General features: G+C 39.3%; 2 protein-coding genes across 2 annotated transcripts in view; one reads left to right on the plus strand and one right to left on the minus strand.

Moving 5' to 3' along the window:
- psme3ip1 (proteasome activator subunit 3 interacting protein 1) overlaps window positions 1-5,763 on the plus strand; it is a 30,764-nt gene extending 25,001 nt beyond the window's left edge. The window contains exons 6-7 of the mRNA XM_061917435.1: window positions 219-295; window positions 2,687-5,763. Of these exons, the coding sequence (XP_061773419.1) occupies window positions 219-295; window positions 2,687-2,952 (343 nt within the window). The 3' untranslated portion in view covers window positions 2,953-5,763. The remainder of the gene's footprint in view (window positions 1-218; window positions 296-2,686) is intronic.
- A 1,781-nt stretch (window positions 5,764-7,544) lies between these two features.
- cpne2 (copine II) overlaps window positions 7,545-23,558 on the minus strand; it is an 81,278-nt gene continuing 65,264 nt past the window's right edge. The window contains exons 14-16 of the mRNA XM_061917434.1: window positions 17,376-17,509; window positions 13,237-13,473; window positions 7,545-8,480 (exon numbers count right to left, since the gene is read on the minus strand). Of these exons, the coding sequence (XP_061773418.1) occupies window positions 8,373-8,480; window positions 13,237-13,473; window positions 17,376-17,509 (479 nt within the window). The 3' untranslated portion in view covers window positions 7,545-8,372. The remainder of the gene's footprint in view (window positions 8,481-13,236; window positions 13,474-17,375; window positions 17,510-23,558) is intronic.

A 23,558-nucleotide genomic window follows, 5' to 3' on the forward strand; every position in this document is an offset into this window, starting at 1 on the left:
GCTTCTAGTTTTGGACTGCACTGGTGACATTTTACATTCTAATTACTTCTGAATGACATTATGCTGTTATCCAATTAATTTCAACCATTGGAATCTTTTTATAAGAACCACTGTACATGATGAAAGCCAGCATACACTATAAAAGAAGCAGCTTTAAATGATGTTTGTGATTATGTGTAACAACAATAACAACTTCTAACCTATGTTGTGTCTCACAGTTCATCCCAGTCATCAGAGAGCAGTAAGAAACAAAAGGTGGAAAGCACAGCAACCGGAAATGGAAACAGACACACAGGTGGGCAGCAGCCTGATGGCTAATATGTGTTTTACTTCAAACATAAACTCTCTAAATATTGCTACAACATAAGAATAATAATGCACTGTGGAAGTGTGATGTAAGTACCGGTACTCAGGTTAAGGGTAGACACACAATCAGAATGTTAACAATTGCTGGTTTGTAGGATTTACTCTGTGTTGCATACCAAGAGGAAAATAAATAGTTGATCCCATTACAAAAATCATGAAGGTAGGTTTCATCCACAACAGTACACCATGGCAAAAAAAAGAACAATTCAACATTTGACGTTACTGTGGGGAGTTTTGACGGAGCAGAAACGTGCAAACTCGTTGGGAGTTTCCTCCTCTCCCAGCTTGCTAGCCTCAACCTGAACCTTGGTATTTACCGTGATGACGGACTGGCAGTGTGCCGCGCCTCGCCAAGGAGCAGCGAGAACACCAAGAAGCGTATATGGCAAATCTTCAAAGAAAACGGCCTACGGATCACGATTGAAGCCAACAAGCAAACCGTCAACTTCCTCGACGTCACTTTCAATCTGAGAAATAACAGCTACCAACCATTCACGAAACCCAACACAACACTCCAATACGTGCACCATGACAGCAACCACCCACCCACCACCACGAAAAGAATATCTACCGGAATTAATAAAAGGCTATCGATGCTGTCATCTAGCAAAGCTGAATTCGACCAAGCAACCCCCCCGTACCAGAAAGCACTTGATGAAAGCGGATACAACTTCACCCTCACCTATGAACCCACTCCAGGAAACCAACCAAAAAAGAGCAGAAAACGAAACAACATCATCTGGTACAATCCGCCATTCAGCAAAAACGTCTCAACCAACATCGGCCACAAGTTCCTCACTCTGATCGACAAACACTTCCCCAAAGGCAACACCCTAAGAAAAATATTCAACAAGAACAACATTAAATTGAGCTACAGCTGTATGAATAACATACAACAAATAATTTCAAACCACAACAAAGCAATTGCAAAAGGACTGCCTACCCCCAGACTAAACGACTCTGAAACCAATAAGGAATGTAACTATCGCAAGAAACCTGATTGCCCTCTCAACGGAAGGTGCTTACAGACATCAGTCGTTTACCAAGCAAAGGTAACACGCAAGGACATTAACACATCCGACACGTACATAGGATTAACCGAAGGAGCGTTCAAAACAAGATGGAATAATCACAACGCCTCCTTTAGAAACCAGACTTTGCGGAATTCTACAGAACTCAGCAAACACATTTGGAACCTCAAAGACAATAATGTTGAATATTCAATAACATAGCAAATTCTTGCATCCAGCACACCTTACAACAGTGGTAATAAAAGATGCAACCTATGCTTAAAAGAGAAATTATATATCATCCAGATCTATCATCCCTCAACAAGCGCAGTGAAATCATTTCAACATGCCGCCACAGACGGAAACACCTCCTAGGTAACACATGAGCCAATCACCACGCCCCTACGCCTGCCTGTACCCACCCACTCTGTGTCCTATATAAACCATTGTATGTGAATGCTTCCATTAAAATCTCCTGATGATTGAGGGAACCCCTCATGAAACAGTTCTGTAGAGATGAAGTAGTCTTGTGATTTTTCCCACACCTACATGTATGTATATATATATATATATATATATATATATATATATATGTATGTATGTATGTATGTGTATATATATATATATATATATATATATATAGCAGTGTAGATACCAATATAAAAAGAATACAATTGTTTTTTCGTAAGAAAAAAAATCATTCTGTTTTTTACTTTTTACACTATTATGGATATTTCCGTTATTAGATATTTATTGGTGCAATAAATTTTTTGGAAATCAAAGCATAATAATTCTGTTAATGTACTCTATCAATATGTGCTTTAAGCACATTATGTTGTGTAAGGTACTTTTTTTAAACCTTTATTTTATTTGTCAGTTTGTTATTTTAACGAATGTGATGCATAGCACTTTATTGTGAAAGGGGAGAAGTGTACTAATGTACTGAGCTTTACGAGACGACTTCAGGCTGTTTGATAAAAAGCTGTAGGTCAGGCTGTTTTATAAAAAAAATAGTGATAATTAAATTTGCTGCAATGTAAGGGACTTATGCATAATTGATGAAAAATACATGTACATACAATTATGTATTGCCAAAATAAATTAATAATATTAAATAATAAATATGTTTATCCCCTGGGTTATATGTGCCTTGCATTACTTTTTACAGTAGCCTCTCTGTAATATTGATATTTCATTACTTGCATTTTTCATGACAAATATTCATATGAGCTCTATATAGAGATAGATTTAATAATCAGGTATTAGTAAAAGGTGAAGCTCTCAACCTGACAGTAGTTTCTGTTGTTCAGAGCAGGAGGGAGGAGGAGGAGAAGGAAGGTCAGGGGGAGCTGAAAGTCAAGCAAGAGTCCCAAGCCTGGTGCCCAAGAACCCCTCTCCCCCTCTCAACTCCAGTCCAGGTGTGCTTCACCTGCCCTCGGCGGCAGTTTGCATCGGCATCTTACCGGGACTCTGCAATTACTCCGGCAGCAGCGACTCTGACACCAGCTCGGACAGCGAAGGTAGCGTGGATGCAGTCATGACGCCGTATGTGAAGCACAGCAAAGCCTACAGATAGTTTGTCGTACACACACACACACACACACACACACACACACACACACGCGCGCGCAGTACCAATAAAGTGTGTATAGTAATACAATAACACCTGTTTTCAGAAGAATTGAATAGAAGTAAAACAAATACAATATAAAGATTAGTGCTGTGAAATGTTTCATTTTGAAAAATCAGATCAATCGCATTTTTGAATGGAGAATAATCGTGATTAATCACTGGATATTACGTTCAGAATTTAAATGTACTTAAAATCACCATATTTAATACAAATGCAATTTTACTGTCAGGATGTCAACCAGGAACATTGTTAAATGTTTTACTTGAGTACTTGTTATTTATTTGCTCCAAAACCCACAACTCCTTATAGGTAACCAAAAAGGAGCATGTGCAGTCAAATGAAATTGCATGATTAATCTGCATACACACAATTAATGCTGTCATTTTTTGACAGTTCTAATAAATATATAATAGAAATAAAGCAAATGTGTATGTTAATGCAACACATTAACCTGCTAAAACGACACAAATTGGAAATGCAATATTTGGACATACAGTACGTGTAGTTTTTAGTGGCATTATGGCTATGAGTCCAGTAACTCCAAACTCGTATTACAACTAAATTTGACGTTGGTTCATGGTGTCTTGCGGCAATTGAAACAAAATTAAAGTGCACAAGTTGCTGTTGATTAAGTCTTAAGTGTGTTTAACACATTTTGTAATAATCCTAGTACAGGGGTGTCAAACTCATTTTAGCTCAGAGGCCGGCCTATTAAAATCATGGCATTAAAACTGAAAAATAAAGACAACTTCAGATTGTTTTCTGTCTTACTTTGGCCAAAAATAGAACAAACACATTCTGAAAATATTACAATAAAAATATAGAAAAACATACCGGCAGCGGTAAAGTTTAGACCCACGGAGGAAAGAAGAATGTGAATGAATGTTTATAACCGAATAAATGTACATATGCATAAAAATGTGTTTTCTTTTGTATAATTTTTTTCAAATGAATTAAGTTTATGACAACCTTTTTCCAAAACACAATTTACAAACCCCGTTTCCATGTGAGTTGGGAAATTGTGTTGGATGTAAATATAAACTGAATACAATGATTTGCAAATACTTTGCAACCCATATTCAATTGAGTGCACTACAAAGACAACATATTTGATGTTCAAACTCATAAACTTTATTTTTTTTTTGCAAATAATAATTCACTTAGAATTTCATGGCTGCAACAGGTGCCAAAGTAGTTGGGAAAGGGCATGTTCACCACTGTGTTACATCACCTTTTCTTTTAACAACACTCAATAAACGTTTGGGAACTGAGGAAACTAATTGTTGAGGCTTTGAAAGTGGAGTTCTTTCCCATTCTTGTTTTATGTAGAGCTTCAGTCGTTCAACAGTCCGGGGTCTCTGCTGTCGTATTTTACGCTTCATAATGCGCCACACATTTTCGATGGGAGACTGGTCTGGACTGCAGGCGTGCCAGGAAAGTACCCGCACTTTTTTTATGAAGCCACACTGTTGTAACACTTGTCTTGCTGAAATAAGCAGGGGCATCTATGGTAACGTTGCTTGGATGACAACAGCCAAGCCGGCGGCGTTTCAGGATATTGTTGATAAATGGGTTTGGCTTTGCATAGTAGAGTTTTAACTTGCACTTACAGATGTAGCGACCAACTGTAGTTACTGACAGTGGTTTTATGAAGTGTTTCTGAGCCCATGTGGTGATATCCTTTACACACTGATGTCGGTTTTTGATGCAATACTGTCAATCAAGTCTGTAATATCATACCTAATCATGGCACCCACCTGTTCCTGGCATCAAATTGTAAAGTTAATGATTATTTGCACACAAAAAGAATGTTTATCAGATTGAACATCAAATGTGTTGTTTTTGTAGCATATTCAACTGAATATGGGTTGAAAATGATTTGCAAATCATTGTATTCCGTTTATATTTACATCTAACACAATTTCCCAACTCATATGGAAACAGGGTTTGTAGAATGTGAGATGTAACAGGATAATGCACACATTTATCATTTGTTTTCAAAACGCTTACAAAAAAGTGGGACCCCATTTTAATGACTTGATGGAGTCACTGGGACCCCATTTTGAAAATGTCCAGCACCAAAACTGATGGAGTGTTAGTGCATTCAAAACAGCAGCAGGTGGCTGTGGCCTGCGGGCCGGTTCTAATACTAATCAAATATCATCCTGGGGGCCATAGATAATTTATTTGCGGGCCTTGACTTTGACACCCCTGTCCTAGTAAATACTTGTGAGAACGTGTTACAACTGTTTTATTTTGGAAGCTGTGAGTAAACTGTTGCAAATCAAACTGTCATGGCAGAACTTTGGTGAAACTAACCCTAATAAATAGCAACATGGAAACTATTTCAAGTTGCTGTTGGTGCTTTGACTGTGTGGCAGCGCAACATAACGCTTCCTTCCCTCGATCACGTCTCATACAGTTTAACCCAGCAAGCAATCCCGCACTGCCTTCCCTGACGACATCCTGCTCTTCCCCCCCCCCCACACACAGCCCACTCCCAACAACAAGCTGTGCTTTTGGCTGCGGGAGCATTGATTGGCAGCCGTGGAAGAAAGAAAAACGCTGCGTAGAACGTGTCACATGATTGCTTTGCAGCAAGGGTGCATCTCGCAAAGTTTGTGTTGTGTTGGAGACTCATGTGAAGGATGTTGGAGTCACAGCATTCTGGGGAAATGCTCAACTCTTTGCTGCTTCCTCAGGCTCACACGCTCTGTGGTGGTCTAAGGAGAAATAAAGAACCTTCTCTTTTAATGTGCGCTTTCGTGTCTTGTTTATTTTCACTATTGTCCACTGATTGGTTAATGTAATCAAGATCAATGGTTAAAAAAAAAAAAGACAAATAAGCTTTTATAATTATACTAAAAGATTGGTAGTGCAAAACAATTCGTAAATAAAAACAGAATACAATGATTTGCAAATCCTTTTCAACTTATATTACACTGATTAGACTGCGAAGAAAAGATACTTAATGTTTAAACTAAGAAACTTTTTTTTTTTTTGTGGAAACAATGTGAATTATATTTATATAGCGCTTTTCTCTAGTGACTCAAAGCGCTTTACATAGTGAAACCCAATATCTAAGTTACATTTAAACCAGTGTGGGTGGCACTGGGAGCAGGTGGGTAAAGTGTCTTGCCCAAGGACACAACGGGAGTGACTAGGATGGCATAAGCGGGAATCGAACCTGCAACCCTCAAGTTGCTGACACGGCCGCTCTACCAACCGAGCTATACCGCCCCATTAACCTAAAATTTAATGGCAGCAACACATTGCAAAAATGTTGGCGCACGGGCATTGTTTACCACTGTTACATGGCCTTTCCTTTTAACAACACTCAGTAAACATCTGGACTACAGGCAACCCAGTCTAGTACCCACACTCTTACTATGAAGCCACGCTGTTGTATCACGTGGCCTGGCATTGTCTTGCTGAAATAAGCAGGGGCGGCCATGATAACGTTGCTTGGATGGCAACATATGTTGCTCCAAAACCTGTATGGACCATTCAGCATTAATGGTGCCTTCACAGATGTGTAAGTTACCCATGCCTTGGGCACTAATACACCCCCATACCATCACAGATGCTGGCTTTTCAACTTTCCGCCTATAACAATCTGGATGGTTATTTTCCTCTTTTTTCCCGAGAACACAACATCCACAGATTTCAAAAAAAATTTGAAATGTGGACTCGTCAGACCACAGAAAACTTTGCATCAATCCATCTTAGATCAGCTCGGGCTTTGCAAAGCCGGCTGCGTTTCTGGGTGTTGTTGAAAAAAATTCCTTTCGCTTTGCATAGTAGAGTTTTAACTTGCACTTACAGATGTAGCGACCAACTGTAGTTGCTGACAGTGGCTTTCTAAAGTGTTCCTGAGCCCATGTTGTGATATCCTTTACACACCGATGTCACTTTTTAATGCAGTACCGCCTCAGGGATCCAATGTCATGGGCATTCAATGTCACAAACAGGGTTTTTTTTTCCAGATAAATTCCTTGCAATAGCTCTTTAAACAATGTTGTTGTTAAACTGTTGGACAATTTGCTCACACATTTGTTTACAAAGTGGTGAACCTCACCCCATCCTTGTTTGTGAATTTGTACCCACTCATGGCGCCCACCTGTTACCAATTAGCTTGTTCACCTGTAGGATGTTCCAAATAAGTGTTTGATGAGCACTCCTCAACTTTCTCAGTCTTTTTTGCCACCTGTGCCAGCTTTTTTGAAAAAAATGTTGCAGGTAGCAAATTCCAAATGAGCCAACATTTGCAACAAATAGTTTTCTAGTATGAACGTAGAGTATTTTGTATTTGCAGTCTATTACATTGAATATAGATTGAAAAGGATTTCCAAGTTGTATTCTGTTTTTTTTTTTACAATTTACACGTGCCAACTTCACTGGTTGGCACGTTGTGCATATCGTTTGAGTATTACACTGAAACCATATGTGCAAAATAGAGTGACATAATGTATTCTGTAAAAAAATCAATGATTGAATTGTTTTGTGCACAAAATTTCCAGACAGTGTGTCGTCGTTTTTGTTTATTCACCTGAGCGTTCACATGGACACAACTTTCTAAAATGAAGAGTAACACAATTAGTACAAATAACGGACATAGCGATACACTTTGTATTAGTATAAGAACACAGCTCTGCACAGCTTGAAAGTACAATTAAAAACGGCGGTTATTACACATCATATAAATATGGATACTGTATATGCATATCAGTAATCTCTTGCATCTGTCACATTATGTGACAAAATAATCATCTTCAAGTATTTACAACAAAAAAAAAAAATCTATTACACCCACGTGCTTTCGTGCCCATGAGCACACTGTAAACGTTTAACTCTGTAAACAGCGACTGGCGACATGCAGAATGATTCAAATGATTTTAAATCGTTGTCATATTGAAGCTCATCTTCCTGTCGGGACATCCACAATAAACGTCTGCACACAAATGAAACTTATGCCCAGCTCCTACCTGAAAATCCGCACGACCACTGATACGTTTCAGCCAAGGGGACTTGACGCCACGACGTTGAGATCACACAGTATCAATCACAAGACACACGTGCAAAAAAAAAAGCAATACGTTAATATTCAATATTGTCCTCTCTTTAAGTTGCTCCACCTGCGTGTTGCTCTGACTTTTGCACTTGTTGTCGGACATGCTTTCACCCAAGTTTCGCCTTTTTTGAACAGGAAACTTTCTAAAATAAAAAGATGTCTTCCACGTATGATGCCATCAGCCACACACACACACACACACACACACACACGCACGTTCAATATGCACTGGCTGTTGTTACCAGTGGGACTATTGTACAGTCAAACGCGGCCTTTTCGTATGATGCTGTGCTCACTCTGCTGCAGTGTTGGTGGGCGGTAGATTTCGCTGTTTAAAGTACTGAGTGACCTGCTGAGGCAGCTCGGCCAAGACTGACTTGGCGAGGGTCTCCTTAGGTGCCTGTAAGGAAAAGGGAGCACAGGAGAATACTTTAGTAGCATTATGGACAACTGATTTGCTTCTTCCTACTCCCTTTCGAACATGCTGGTTTGTGAATTATAAAGAATACATACAGTCCTGGTCAAAAGTAAAGAACATAATGTCATGGCTGTCTTGAGTTTCCAATCATTTCTGCAACTCTGCAACGTTTCGGGGGGTTTACGGATTTTGATGCCTCTCGGACTGCAATATTGAGGGCGTGCCGTGACGGCTTTACTTTTAACGTCGTCTACAACATGTCATCGCGCCCGCCTTTGCTCCATACTATCTGTATGGCCTTCATAGACTGTGAAAAGGCATTTGATTCGGTGGAGACACAGTCTGTTCTAAAAGCTCTGCAAGATCAAGGAATTCATCATAAGTACATTAACTTACTCAAGGACATCTACACAAACTGCACTACCACAGTTACGATGCACAAACTAAGCGAGAAAATCCACATAAAGAAGGGTGAGAGCGTTACAATTTCGCCTAAACTGTTTACAGCTTGTTTGGAAGTCATATTTCGCTCTCTGGAGTGGGAGGATAAAGAATTTGATATCAACGGAGACACATTTAATCATCTGAGGTTTGCAGATGACGTTGTTGTCTTGGGAGAGCGACTCAGTGAAGTGGAAGATATGCTTAAAGACCTTGCAAATGCCAGCAAATGTTGTGGATTGAAAATGAATATGAAGAAAACAAAAGTTATGGCAAATTCCATGGTACCTCATGGACCTGTGACTGTTAATGAAAATGAAATTGATGAAGTTAATGAATATATCTATCTGGGGCAGAGATTTAGCCTGAAAGAAAAGAGTCAAGAGCAGGAGATAGGGAGGAGAATCAGATTGGGCTGGTGCCAATATGGAAAACTGAGCAACATCATGAGAGGAGAAATACCATTAAGCCTAAAAAGAAAGGTCTTTAATCAATGCGTGTTACCAACCATGACATATGGAGCTAAAACCTGGGCATTGTCAAAATAAATGGAAAAGAAAATAGCAGCAGCACAAAACAACATGGAAAGAAATATGCTCGGAATCACATATAAAGACAGAAAAACAAATGAATGGGTGAGAAAACAAAACGCAAGTCCAAGACAATATGAGAACTATCAAATTAAATAAGTGGAAGTGGGCTGGACATATCAATAGGAGAACCGATAATAGATGGACTTCTCTAATGACATCATGGAGACCCATGGATGGGAGCAGAAATAGAGGAAGACAGAGAGTGAGATGGCGAGATAAAATAGACAAATATTGGGGAACAGTGCAGTGGCAGGGAGCAGCTAGGGATCGTTCACTTTGGCAGAAACATGCTGAGGCTTTCGTCCAGCAGTGGCCTGACAACGGCTGATGATGATCTGCGTGCGGGCCAGACGCATACATTTCGCTGCTTCTATCGTCACACGTACGAGATTGCAAGGCATACTGGGTGATACAGGTTACACTGAAGGTTATGATATAAACAACTTTAACACTCTTACTAATATGCGCCACACTGTGAACCCACATCAAACAAGAATGAGAAACATATTTCGGGAGAACATCCTCACAGTAACACAACATAACAATTACCCAGAATCCCACGCATCCATGACAGTTCCTGGCTATATTATACACCCCCGCGCCCCTAACCCCGCCCACCTCAACCGACGCACGGGGGTGGGGGGTGTATAATATAGCCTGAAAGTGTCATGGATACGTGGGATTCTGGGTAATTATGTTGTCTTACAGTGGAGATGTTCTCCCGAAATGTGTTTGTCATTCTTGTTTTGGTGTGGGTTAACAGTGTGGTGCATATTAGTAAGAGTTTTAAAGTTGTTTGTATCACAACCTTCAGTGTAAACTGTATGGCTGTTGAACAACTATGCCTTGCAGTCGCGTACGTGTATATGCGAAAGCCTCAAACAACATGTCACGGGGCTGGCAAGCCGTTTGTACATGTTGTAGAAGGCGTCAAAGGCAATGGCTCCGTAGTACGCCCTTATTATTGTTATCTGGGTGACCATCAGCAGATATTCGCGAGAATGGGTGCGGCTCCCATGGTCTTCTTTGTTATGTGAAATGGGTCAAAATGGCTCTTTGAGTGGTAATGGTTGCCGACCCCTGTGATAGAGTGATTGGAGCACATACTTGTTGGGCACAAAAAAACATTCATGAAGTTTGGGTCTTTTATGAATTTATTATGGGTCTACTGAAGATGTGACCAAATCTGCTGGGTCAAAAGTATACATACAGCAATGTTAATATTTGGTTACATGTCCCTTGGCAAGTTTCACTGCAATAAGGCGCTTTTGGTAGCCATCCACAAGCTTCTGGATTAATTTTTGACCACTCTTGATAAAATTGGTGCAGTTCAGCTAAATTTGTTGGTTTTCTGATAGATACAATTTTTTTCTCCCACATTAGGAATCATTGTTTTTATTATGCAGGTGAACACGATGATCGCAAGAATAAATCAGACAACAGACTGTAAATTTTATCTTAAAGCTCTTTTTGTGGCTGTATTTTATTAAGGATTTTCTTGTTATTGGCCTCGTCAACTTGAACTAAATAAAAGATAAAAAGCTTAATCTTGGTCATTGAATGAATTTCTGTGTGAACTTCTGAAGAAAGTTGCCTTTTCTAGCTGCAGTTTAAATCTCACAAGAGTGAGTGCCTCTGACAATCCTGGACTGCATAACCATTGAAATATGTGTAGAATAAAGCTAAACATATTGACCAGCTGTTTCTATAGAAGTCAAGCATTGAAAGGTTTGAGGACTGGCAACATTCCCTGAAATCAATCAGAAGGACGTTATTGAATGCATCGGACACTTAAACTACATGCTGTCTGCAGACGAACTAATCAATCAATCAATCAATGTTTATTTCTATGTCCCTAAATCACAAATGTCTCAAACGACTGTATAAACCACTACGACTACGACATCCTCGGAAGAACCCACATAAGGGCAAGGCACTAAGCAAGTTTCTTTTTTCTACACTCTGCTGCTGCATTGAGTTATTCACCACATTCAATCTAGGAACTCTGTGTGTACTGTACTTTACTGTAACAGGGGGCGCATCAGACAAGTACTAAACCTAGCTTTTGACTTTCAAGCAACAGGCCGATTTTGAGTCGCGTCACAGATACAATGTTTAGCATTTCTTTAAATCCAAAAATCCCAAGGCCGAGCTGACTCACAGGACACTGTGCTATGCTAATTGATCAAGAAAAATCCATCGATTAGCCACACCTTTGTACAAGCCGCAAGGTGCAAAGCTTGGGAAAAAAAGTAGCGGATTACAGTCCGGAAAATACGTCAATTCTTTATTTACTAATTTATCTATTGTTGTGTTAAAGAATGTGTAGTAACAAATGTGTTAGTAATTGCTATGAAAGGAAAAGGCGTAGGATTAAATAAGCTTTGCTTCCTCGGACAAGCTGTAATGAGAAACTGTAATTAAGTATCACTTGTATGCAAGTTCGGAATAAACTAACACCATAACCACTAACTTATACGGTGTGTACACAAGAGCCGACGTGAATTCTTAAGGAATTATTTCATCACATTCAAATAACGGGAATTGGTACCCTATTGGACCAAATGAGAAAGGTACCATGCCATAACCAGGGCGTCGGAAGAGTTTATCATGTCATGCAGGGTAAAAACTCCCTTTATTCACTAGGGGTGTAACGGTCCACAAAAATTTCGGTTCGGTACGTACCTCGGTTTAGAGGTGACAGTTCGGTTCATTTTCGGTACAGTAAAAAAAAACTAAATATACATTTTTTGGTTATTTATTTACCAAATTTGTAAACAATAGCTTTATCCTTTTAACATTGGGAACACTATAATAATTCTGCCCACGTTAATCTACATTAACCTGCCTCAAGTTGTTGCTTTGATTAAATAAAATGAAAAAAACCTTTCTTCTACATATAAAAAATGCAACACTAAACAGTTTCAAGTCAACTCATCATGCTTAATTTATTACAGCATTGGGGAAGCCTGTAGTTGACTTTTATTATGTAAATGTTACATTTTTGTCAAGATGTGATAGCAGGGACCCTGCCATTCAAACTAGGCTGCTACATTACTAATGATTGATGTAAGTATAGCTGAAAAAATAGTACAATAGCAATGGAAGAGACTATTCATCCATGAACACCATGGAGTTCAATGAAAAAACAGACAGACAGGGCTTTGCTGCCACCAACACACACACACACACACACAGCAAAATGAGCTAACGTTACGCTAAAAGCTAATTAGCCTTTACCTCAAGCCTATACTGTGAGCTAGCTGAGCTGCAGTTTTAAGTTTCTAGAGGGTCAACGGGCTCATAGTGATGTTTGTAATAGTTGTGACTAGGAAGTGTTTTTTTATAATTTGGGAAGAGTAACCTGCCCGCTGCTCCCCTGCTAAACTAATATCTGCTCGACGCTGAAGCACTGACTACATCGCTTTGAATACGCACTGCTGATTGGCTCTGTATGTAACCAATCAGATGGTTGTGTGGACGGGACAATGCTTGCTGCTAAGACAGAGGCCGTAAGCAGAGCAGCTTGTGAAGACTTCTGCTAACAAACTCGTTCGGTACGCCCGCGTGCCGAATCGAAACTCGCGTACCGAAACGGTTCAATACAAATACACGTACCGTTACACCCCTATTATTCACTGATCCTTGCTCTAAAAATGGTGCCCAGAACAGTCATGAAATTCAGAGTGGAAGTCAACACTTACATTACGGAAATCTCGGAAGGGAACGAACTGCACGATGTCTCGAAGAGCCTCCTCGCCCGTGTTGGACCTCAAAACGCTAGCATCGCCATCTAAAAACTCCATGGCGGCAAAGTCTGCGTTGCCCACGCCGATTATGATGATGGACATTGGCAACTTGGAGGCCTGGACAATGGAATGACTCGTCTCATCCATGTCGCTGATGACGCCGTCTGTTATTATGAGGAGAGTGAAGTACTGCTGCAAAGGGAGGAAGAGGGATGCAGAATGGGGTATTAATCATATAGTTGGGTAGTTTCTGTGGAATTATTCTCTCTCTGGTACTTTTGGTACTGCGTTGGTGGCTTCACTTCAACGATACAGCCTTAAGGACTACTTAAAACTGTGTGTTCTAGGATCATGCAAAATACATACATTTATACCAATCCCGGGCATGAATATCTTTGTTATTATCAAAGAAACACTACCAGTTACAGTGTTCTAATATGGAAGAAGGTCCTGGAACTTTCAGAAACACTTAAAATATATATGTGATATTTGAGGCTTTGTGTAAATAGGACAATATTTAACAAATTAAAATGTGTGCACCAATGTTTTGCCAGCATCATTTAACCCCAATGAAGAGTTGATTTGAATATGATATTCATGATCATTTACATAAAAGATATGGAGGACATGACTCCGACTCAGCTTAAAGCTTAAAGGTTTCTCTTTAATCATCACACTAACACACACACACACACACCAGTTTGGCGATGCTATCACTGGTCAGTCACTCAGTAGGTTATCTCATTATCTAAGGAACATTGAGGCTTCACTCCACCCAACTATCAACTACACACGCAGACATACACATCACCCTGGTATGAGGTTGACATACACCAAATCACATTTTCCAACCCTGATTCTCATGTTCCACCAAAACCTGATTAAAAAAAAAAAAACGAAAAGGCCTGCAGTTCTTTCCTTAGAAAAAAACAATACTACACTCAGTTTATTTTAGGGCGACAGGGTACTATTATGTAGAACAAGCTCCGAAGGTTTCGAAGGATTCTCCACTACAACTACATTGTTAAGATTATATATACCGTTGACAGTTGGAGTGATTTTATATATATGTATGTATATGCATATACATACATACATATATATGCATATATATATATATATATATATATATGTATATATATATATATATATATGTATATATATATATATATATATATATATATACATACATACAAACCCCGTTTCCATATGAGTTTGGAAATTGTGTTAGATGTAAATATAAACGGAATACAATGATTTGCAAATCCTTTTCAACCCATATTCAGTTGAATGCACTACAAAGACAACATATTTGATGTTCAAACTCATAAACTTTATTCTTTTTTTTTGCAAATAATAATTATCTTAGAATTTCATGGCTGCAACACGGGCCAAAGTAGTTGGGAAAGGGCATGTTCACCACTGTGTTACATCACCTTTTCTTTTAATAACACTCAATAAACGTTTGGGAACTGAGGAAACTAATTGTTGAAGCTTTGAAAGTGGAATTCTTTCCCATTCTTGTTTTATGTAGAGCTTCAGTCGTTCAACAGTCCGGGGTCTCCGCTGTTGTATTTTACGCTTCATAATTCGCCACACATTTTCAATGGCAGACAGGTCTGGACTGCAGGCAGACCAGGAAAGTACCCACACTTTTTTTTTTACAAAGCCACGCTGTTGTAACAATGCTGAATGTGCCTTGGCATTGTCTTGCGGAAATAAGCAGGGGCGTCCATGAAAAATACGGCGCTTGGATGGCAGCATATGTTGTTCCAAAACCTGTATGTACCTTTCAGCATTAATGGTATCTTCACAGATGTGTAAATTACACATGCCTTGGGCACTAATGCACCCCCATACCATCACAGGTACTGGCTTTTGAACTTTGGGTCGATAACAGTCTGGATGGTTTGCTTCCCCTTTGGTCCGGATGACACAATGTTGAATATTTCCAAAAATAATTTGAAATGTGGACTTGTCAGACCACAGAACACTTTTCCACTTTGCATCAGTCTATTTTAGATGATTTCGGGCCCAGAGAAGGCAGCGGCGTTTCTGGATGTTGTTGATAAATGGCTTTTGCTTTGCATAATAGAGCTTTAACTTGGACTTACAGATGTAGGGATGAACTGTATTTAGTGACAGTGGTTTTCTGAAGTGTTCCTGAGCCCATGTGGTGATATCCTTTAGAGATTGATGTCGGTTTTTGATACAGTGCCGTCTGAGGGATCAAAGGTCACGGTGATTCAATGTTGGTTTCCTGCCATGCCGCTTACGTGGAGTGATTTCTCCAGATTCTCTGAACATTTTGATGATATGTAGATGTTGAAATCACTACATTTCTTGCAATTGCACTTTGAGAAATATTGTTCTTAAACTGTTTGACTATTTGCTCAAGCAGTTGTGGACAAAGTGGTGTACCTCGCCCCATCCTTTCTTGTGAAAGACTGAGCATTTTTTGGGAAACTGTTTTTGTACCCAATCATGGCACCCACCTGTTCCCAATTACCCTGCACACCTGTGAGATGTTCCAAATAAGTGTTTGATGAGCGTTCCTCAACTTTATCAGTAAAATGTATTGCCACCTTTCCCAACTTTTTTGTCATGTGTTGCCTGCATCAAATTCTAAACTTAATGATTATTTGCAAAAAAAAAATATTCATCAGTTTGAACATCATATATGTTGTCTTTGTAGTATATTCAATTGAATATGGGTTGAAAATGATTTGCAAATCATTGTATTCCGTTTATATTTACATCTAACACAATTTCACAACTCATATGGAAACGGGGTTTGTATATATATATATATATATATATATATATATATATATATATATATTTGTGTGTGTGTGTTGTTTATCCGTCTTATCTCCCTCTTGTCCCCACAATTTCCCCCTCAGTCCTTTGTTTTCCTCTTTCTATCCCCTCCTGCTCTGGTCCGGCTCTGCCAAACACGAATATAATTGCATTTAATAAAGTCAAATACAAATAAGGCAAGAAGAGAAGTATCCCACACTTCTTGTTTGTAAAGTAAACATGGGCATCTACAACAACAATGTTATGTGGCTGGACAGGACAAAAAAAATTAAATCAATTCATGGTGAAATCCAACAAAAAACAAAACACTTAACTGTTAATTTCAATAGTTTTTGTATTTGTTTTCCTAAAAATCTAGTTATTTTAATTTATATTTTAACTACCGGTATATGTTTTGCAGAGTAGATAAGAAATATAGTGAGAAAAAAAAAATACAATAGAATTGATTAAAAAACACTACAGTAATTGCATGAAGTAATGCAATAATAATGTTTTGCATTTATGTTGGAGAGTGGACCACTATGGTATCTCATTGCAGTTGCTTTTCCATCAAACACACCATCAGCAGCTTCTTCATATGTTCATGGATAAATGTTAGTCGTTTAGTATTTATCCTAACATCTTTGGCTGGCTTTAGACTCATTCTGCTTTATTTCAGCTTATCCGAGTCTACTCCACAAGCGGTCCTGTTTGATCTTATTTAATTCAATAAATATCATCAGCTTCTACTTCTCAGCACTGTCCTTCACACTCACTGTCTTTCTGCCCATTATTGGAAAAAAAGTTAGGTTATTTTTTAGCTTTTGCTAATGCTCGAGTAAGACCAGATGTTTTGGTTGGATCTTCCGTGTTTCACTGAGATATTTTCTAAACCAACTAGATTCCTTTTGCTTAAAGTAAAAATAATGAAATAGTTTTATATATTTTAAAAGTTTTTATAAAATATGTTTGTGGTACTTGGAGAGCCAAGTGTTTTCTGAGGTGGTACTTGGTGAAAACAAGTCTGACACCCACTGCACTAGTGTATCTCACTTTCTGTTTGGGAATTGGATTCCACGAAATGTTACGCAGCAAACACGCTACTTTGTACATACAATACAAATACGAAAATTGGAGCAAAAATTTCAATCAAAAACAGAATAGTAAGAAAATCGGGGTCTCTGCGTACTATGCAAGAATTACGACATCCTTTGCAAGTAGTCGACATTGTTGCATTTTCAGTAGGGTGTTGAGCAGACAATTAACATGTGAAAAAGTGAGATGTTGGCACCTACCGCTGCTTTCTCTTGTTGAAGGGCCTGGCCAGCAAAACGAGCTACGTGGTTAATAATTGGAGCAAAGTTTGTTGGCCCGTAAAAACGGATGTGGGGTAGACAAGCAGAGTAAGCTTGTGCAATGCCTTCTACACCTATAAAAGAAAGAGAAAAAAAAACAACAACATAGGGAATTAAAGGAATTGACATTGTTACAGTCTATACAATGCACAAAATATAGTATATATTTATTTGCTTTCATATACTACAGTACTTCAACAAATTGAAAATAAGATGTCACTGAAGTAAGGACTTATATCCTAAATTGAAGATTTAATAAAAATAAATAGAAGCTACTTCATGCATTTGCATGCCTGAGAACTGGTGGTTATGAGTGAAGAACTACAAACCCTGTTTCCATATGAGTTGGGAAATTGTGTTGGATGTAAATATAAACGGAATACAATGATTTGCAAATCCTTTTCAACCCATATTCAATTGACTGCAATAGAAAGACAGATATTTGATGTTCAAACTCAAACTTTATTTTTTTGGGAAAATAATCATTAACTTAGAATTTCATGGCTGCAACACGTGCCAAAGTAGTTGGGAAAGGACATGTTCACCACTCTGTTACATCACCTTTTCTTTTAACAACACTCAATAAACGTTTGGGAACTGAGGAAACTAATTGTTGAAGCTTAGAAAGTGGAATTCTTTCCCATTCCTGTTTTATGTAGAGCTTCAGTAGTTTAGTCTCCGCTGTTGTATTTTACGCTTCGTAATGCGCCATACATATTCGATGTGGGACAGGTCTGGACTGCAGGCGGGCCAGGAAAGTACCTGCACTCTTTGACTACGAAGCCACGCTGTTGTAACACGTGGCTTGGCATTGTCTTGCTGAAATAGGCAGGGGCGTCCGTGATAACGTTGCTCCAAAACCTGTAGGGACCATTCAGCATTAATGGTGCCTTCCCAGATGTGTAAGTTACCCATGCCTTGGGCACTAATACACCCCCATACCATCAGAGATGCTGGCTTTTGAACTTTGCGCCAATCCGAATGGTTATTTTCCTCTTTCTTCTGGAGGACACCACGTCCTCTGTTTCCAAATATAATTTGAAATGTGGACTCGTCAGACCACAGAACAGTTTTCCACTTTGCATCAGTCCATCTTAGATGAGCTCGGGCTCAGGGAAGTAGGTCGCGTTTTTGGGTTTTGTTAATAAATGGGTTTTGCTTTGCGTAGTAGAGTTTTAACTTGCACTTACAGATGTAGCGACCAACTGTTGTTACTGACAGTGGTTTTATGAAGTGTTCCTGAGCCCATATGGTGATATCTTTTACACACTGATGTCGGTTTTTGATGCAGTACCGCCTGAGGGATCAAAGGTTCGTAATATCATCGCTTACGTGCAGTGATTTCTCCAGATTATCTGAACCTTTTGATGATTTTACGGACCGTACATGGTAAACTCCCTAAATTCCTTGCAATAGCTCGCTGAGAAATGTTGTTCTAAAACTGTTCGACAATTTGCTCACAAAGTGGTGACCCTCGTCCCATCCTTCTTTGTGAATCACTTAGCATTTCATGGAAGCTGCTTTTATACCCAATCATGGGACCCAACTGTTCCCAATTAGCCTGCACACCTGTGGGATGTTCCATATAAGTGTTTGATGAGCATTCCTCAACTTTATCAGTATTTATTGCCACCATTCCCAACTTCTTTGTCACGTGTTGCTGGCATCAAATTCTAAAGTTAATTATTATTTGCAAAAAAAAAAAATGTTCATCAGTTTGAACATCAAATATGTTGTCTTTGTAGCATATTCAACTGAATATGGGTTGAAAATGATTTGCAAATCATTGTATTCCGTTTATATTTACATCTAACACAATTTTCCAACTCATATGGAAACGGGGTTTGTACAAGCTGTTGATCTTTGAAAGACTTGACGCTTCAAGCAGTTGACAAAATAAATAGTGTTCTTGTAACAGATGACAGCAGATATTGTAAACCTAATTTCCCTACGTCTTAAGAGCTGTGCTGTTATTGTTGATGTTGCATCACCGCAGGCGCCTGAGGATGGACGTCAGATGCACTGTTGCTTGGTAAGAGTTTGTCAAAGGATGTTATCGAAGGCGGAACATTTGAGCCAAAGACGATCAGGAAGATTCAAACTCTCCCCCACAGAGTGGGCAGACATCAGAGTCTGACTTCCCTGTGAGGTGCATCCATCTGCATAGGGTTGGATAATGGCCACTGCGGAATAGGACGAAACGGGTGAGGTCCTCCATCCTTAGGATACTTCCTTGGGCGATGTTGCGTTTGCATGTGAACAGGGCTTGGGAGTGGGGATGTTCGCAGTTGGGGATCTTAACTCCCCACCAGATGACAGCCTTCCTCGTTGAAGGATCCGGGTCCATCTGGAGGATTGCAGTGTGCAGAGTCTCAGACAATCTGCAGTCCCTTTGTTTCGGCAATTTGAGATTTGGTAGTTGCATCTTGCTGGTCTGGGTTACCAACGGCTTCGACAAGCGTTTCTAAATCACAGGCAACGGGTGTGAGATCCAATTGTCTGTACTCATAAGCCAGCTAAAGGTGGCTTCAAGTGTCGTATTTCTGCTGAGAAGAAACTGCTGCAGACACCCGTGCCATCCATGAAGAACTTCTTGTCCCCTGAGTATCACCATCATGGCTCCTCCAATGGTGGAGACGCCAACCGGAGATCTGCAAGTCCCTTTCACCCACCTCATTGACGGTATGCTGGACTTTCTCCAACTGGACAGTTTGCGGCATCGATTTATCTGCGCGTCAGGAAGATATGTGCCGGGGGTTGGCGTTCCCAGGGGGGAAGGAGACGTGTTTCACCAACTTAACCGCTGAGGAGCAAGTTGAGGTATTCTATGTTCAGGAGAGTTGAGCCGTGCCAGTCTTTCGCCGTCAGATGGTTAGACTCTGTGTGATTCAGCTTGCTGGAGTCAGTCGTCCGCCTTTAGAAGCGGCATGGTTTTGTAAGGGGGCTCCCAGGGAGAGAGGTGGGCCTTTTTCAGGACAAAGTCTTCGGGAGTGGACTGGGGGTAGCCAGTAATGGCTCTGGTAGCGTTGAGCTGAGCACTTTCAAGATTGTTAAGGTTTGTTACTGAGAGCCAGGAGGCCCAGGCCTGGGAGTTGTACTCTGCAAGTGATAGCTGTGTGGCGATGTAGACAACCTGTCAGCTGTGCAGGACAATGAGATGACCGCGTTGGATGACTGGCCATTGCTAGAGTAGTGCCATGACCCAGATGTTTTATGCTGCTTTGATAGTTTTTATAATTAAGGCATCACATTTGATGGTTTATAATGCACCAAATTGTTACATTGTATTAAAAAAGTGTCGCACCCCCATTTTGAAATACCTCTTGAAAAAAGTAACAGGTTATTAAAAAATGCATTAAAAAACTATTTTAAATGTGGCATTATGCAATAATGAGGTGAATGTGTATAACATTACGTAATAATGCATTGTTACACACGTTACTTTTTTCGTAATACAGTCTAGGGCTGGGCGACATATCGACTTTGGAAGATATATCGATATATTTAAAAAAAAGATATGACTTAAGAAAATATCGTAATACCATGAATTATCATGAATTGATTAACGTGGACCCCGACTTAAACAAGTTGAAAAACTTATTTGGGTGTTACCATTTAGTGGTCAATTGTACGGAATATGTACTGAACTGTGCAATCTACTAATAAAAGTATCGATCAATCAATAAAAAAAACGATATTTATTTCACGTTAAACTTCCCAAACGCCGCTTATTTGTTGTGTTCCTTGTTCTCCCCCGTTCCCCCTCCATGGGCTACTAACACCCCCCCCCCCCCCCTGCACCTACAGTATAAGAACATGCATGATTGGTTGGTTGTTTACTACGATAAGTTAAGGACAGGCCAATCAGAGGCAAGATAGGGCGGGTCATCGAACCAGGAAGGGAAATCAAAAAGTGCCTACCTGCAAGTGTATTTCTTTATCTGAGTTTCATACATTTTGTATTATTTGCGCAGCTATGTTATTTATTTTATGTAGAAATAATATTTTGATGGCTTCACGGTGGCAGAGGGGTTAGTGCGTCTGCCTCACAATACGAAGGTCCTGCAGTCCTGGGTTCAAATCCAGGCTCGGATCCAGGCTCAAGCATTTTAGCCTAACATTAGATCTTTCTGTGTGGAGTTTGCATGTTCTCCCCGTGAATGCGTGGGTTCCTTCTGGGTACTCCGGCTTCCTCCCACTTCCAAAGACATGCACCTGGGGATAGGTTGATTGGCAACACTAAATTGGCCCTAGTGTGTGAATGTGAGTGTGAATGTTGTCTGTCTATCTGTGTTGGCCCTGCGATGAGGTGGCGACTTGTCCAGGGTGTACCCCGCCTTCCGCCCGATTGTAGCTGAGATAGGCACCAGCGCCCCCCACGACCCCGAAAGGGAATAAGCGGTAGAAAATGGATGGATGGATGGATGGATAATATTTTGATTATGTTATGTAATTCTGTGCTACTTAAACAGTTTTAATTTCTGTGCTGATAATATCCTTCTTCACAAACTGGGTTAATAAGTGCCACTAAGTGTTTATAGTACAGTTGTCATTCACTTCAATTTCACTGAATATCGCTCAAAAATGAATATATTTATATGTATATTTTAACCAAAAAATATATTGAGATATATATCAAATATCGAAAATCTACTTTTTCGTCCATATCGCCCACCCCTAATACTGTCCATGTTTAGTGATACAGTCATCTCTCGCCACATCCCTGATTTTAAATATTTTCTAAAACGTATTGTACAATTTTTTTGGGTCCTAAATTAAGCATTTAAAGCCAAAAAAAAAGGCTAAATAAATTAAAATATCAATATTACAGTAGTATTGGTTCACCAAAGGAGTCCAAACCAATCAGAGAGCGCTGTTTAGTATCGTAGCCACTGATTGGCTCAGCATTACTATATGGGAATAAAAGAGTGTATAACGTATTTCCTTGAATTGCCGCCGGGCATATAGTATGCGCCTGCCCTGAATTACTGCCGGGTCAAACTCGCGTCGCAAAATAATTAGCGCATGCTTAGTATTACCGCCTGGTCAAACTCGTGACGTCACGAGTGACACTTCCCCTGTCATCATTTTCAAAATGGAGGAGGCTGATTTCAATACCGGTAATTTGAAATCGCATAAAGGGAAAAAGATTAAGAGCTATTCAGTAGGATTTAATGTCCAAGCTTACATCACACTCACATTTTTACTGTATGCCATTGGTAAGTGCCGGAGTGAGAAGAGGTTTTAAAATAATTAGCGCATGCTTACTTTTACCGCATGCCTTTGGTAAGCGCAGGACTGAGAAGGAGTTTTAAATTAGTTAGCGCCCCGGCGGCAATTCAAGGAAGTACGGTAAATGACTGAAGGCTGTTATTTCATGTCTCAAGGACTCTCATAATGCTTCGGTAGTAAAAAGTTGTAAACATGTTTTTTTATAGTCTAAATATTAAAATATTTGATATATGATGAATAATTCCTACTCCCCAGAGATTTGTTTATCACAACCATTTTTGGAACCAATTAACAGCAATAAACGAGGAATGACTTTATCTCTAATATGCACTGTACCACTGAAATACATTTTGCATGACTTCATTAAATGAAACATACCAAATAAAACCTTTGTTGATGCTGTTCGATAACTTGCAATATTTAATACATCATTTTTTTCAAAACATTATTAGACATATTGCATGTTTGGTCTTGGAGTTATGCTTATATAACTTTCATTTTTAGTATGACACTTATACTGTCATATTGAGTAAAAAAAAAACAATGTTTTGTGTTTGCAAACCTTATAAAAGATCATGTTCCTGGTAAAACTCACAAAAGCACATTATTTCAGGCATTATTAGACTTTTTGTATTGGTTGGTTTAGGAGTTGTTTGAATAAATTTGTAATGCTTTTTTCCGCATTATCTCAGGATTCTAAGAACATTACTGTCATATTGAGTAAAAAAAACAAATTTTTGTGTTTGCAAAACTCACAAAAGCATCTGATTCTAGTAAAACTCACAGAGATACATTAATACAGGTATTATTAGACATTGCATGTTTGGTTTTGGAGTTATGTTTATACAACTGTCCTTTTGAGTGTGACAGTTATACTGTTAAAAACTCCAT

The sequence above is a fragment of the Nerophis ophidion genome, linkage group LG12, assembly GCF_033978795.1.
Source record: "Nerophis ophidion isolate RoL-2023_Sa linkage group LG12, RoL_Noph_v1.0, whole genome shotgun sequence".
NCBI classification, from domain to species: Eukaryota; Metazoa; Chordata; class Actinopteri; order Syngnathiformes; family Syngnathidae; genus Nerophis; species Nerophis ophidion.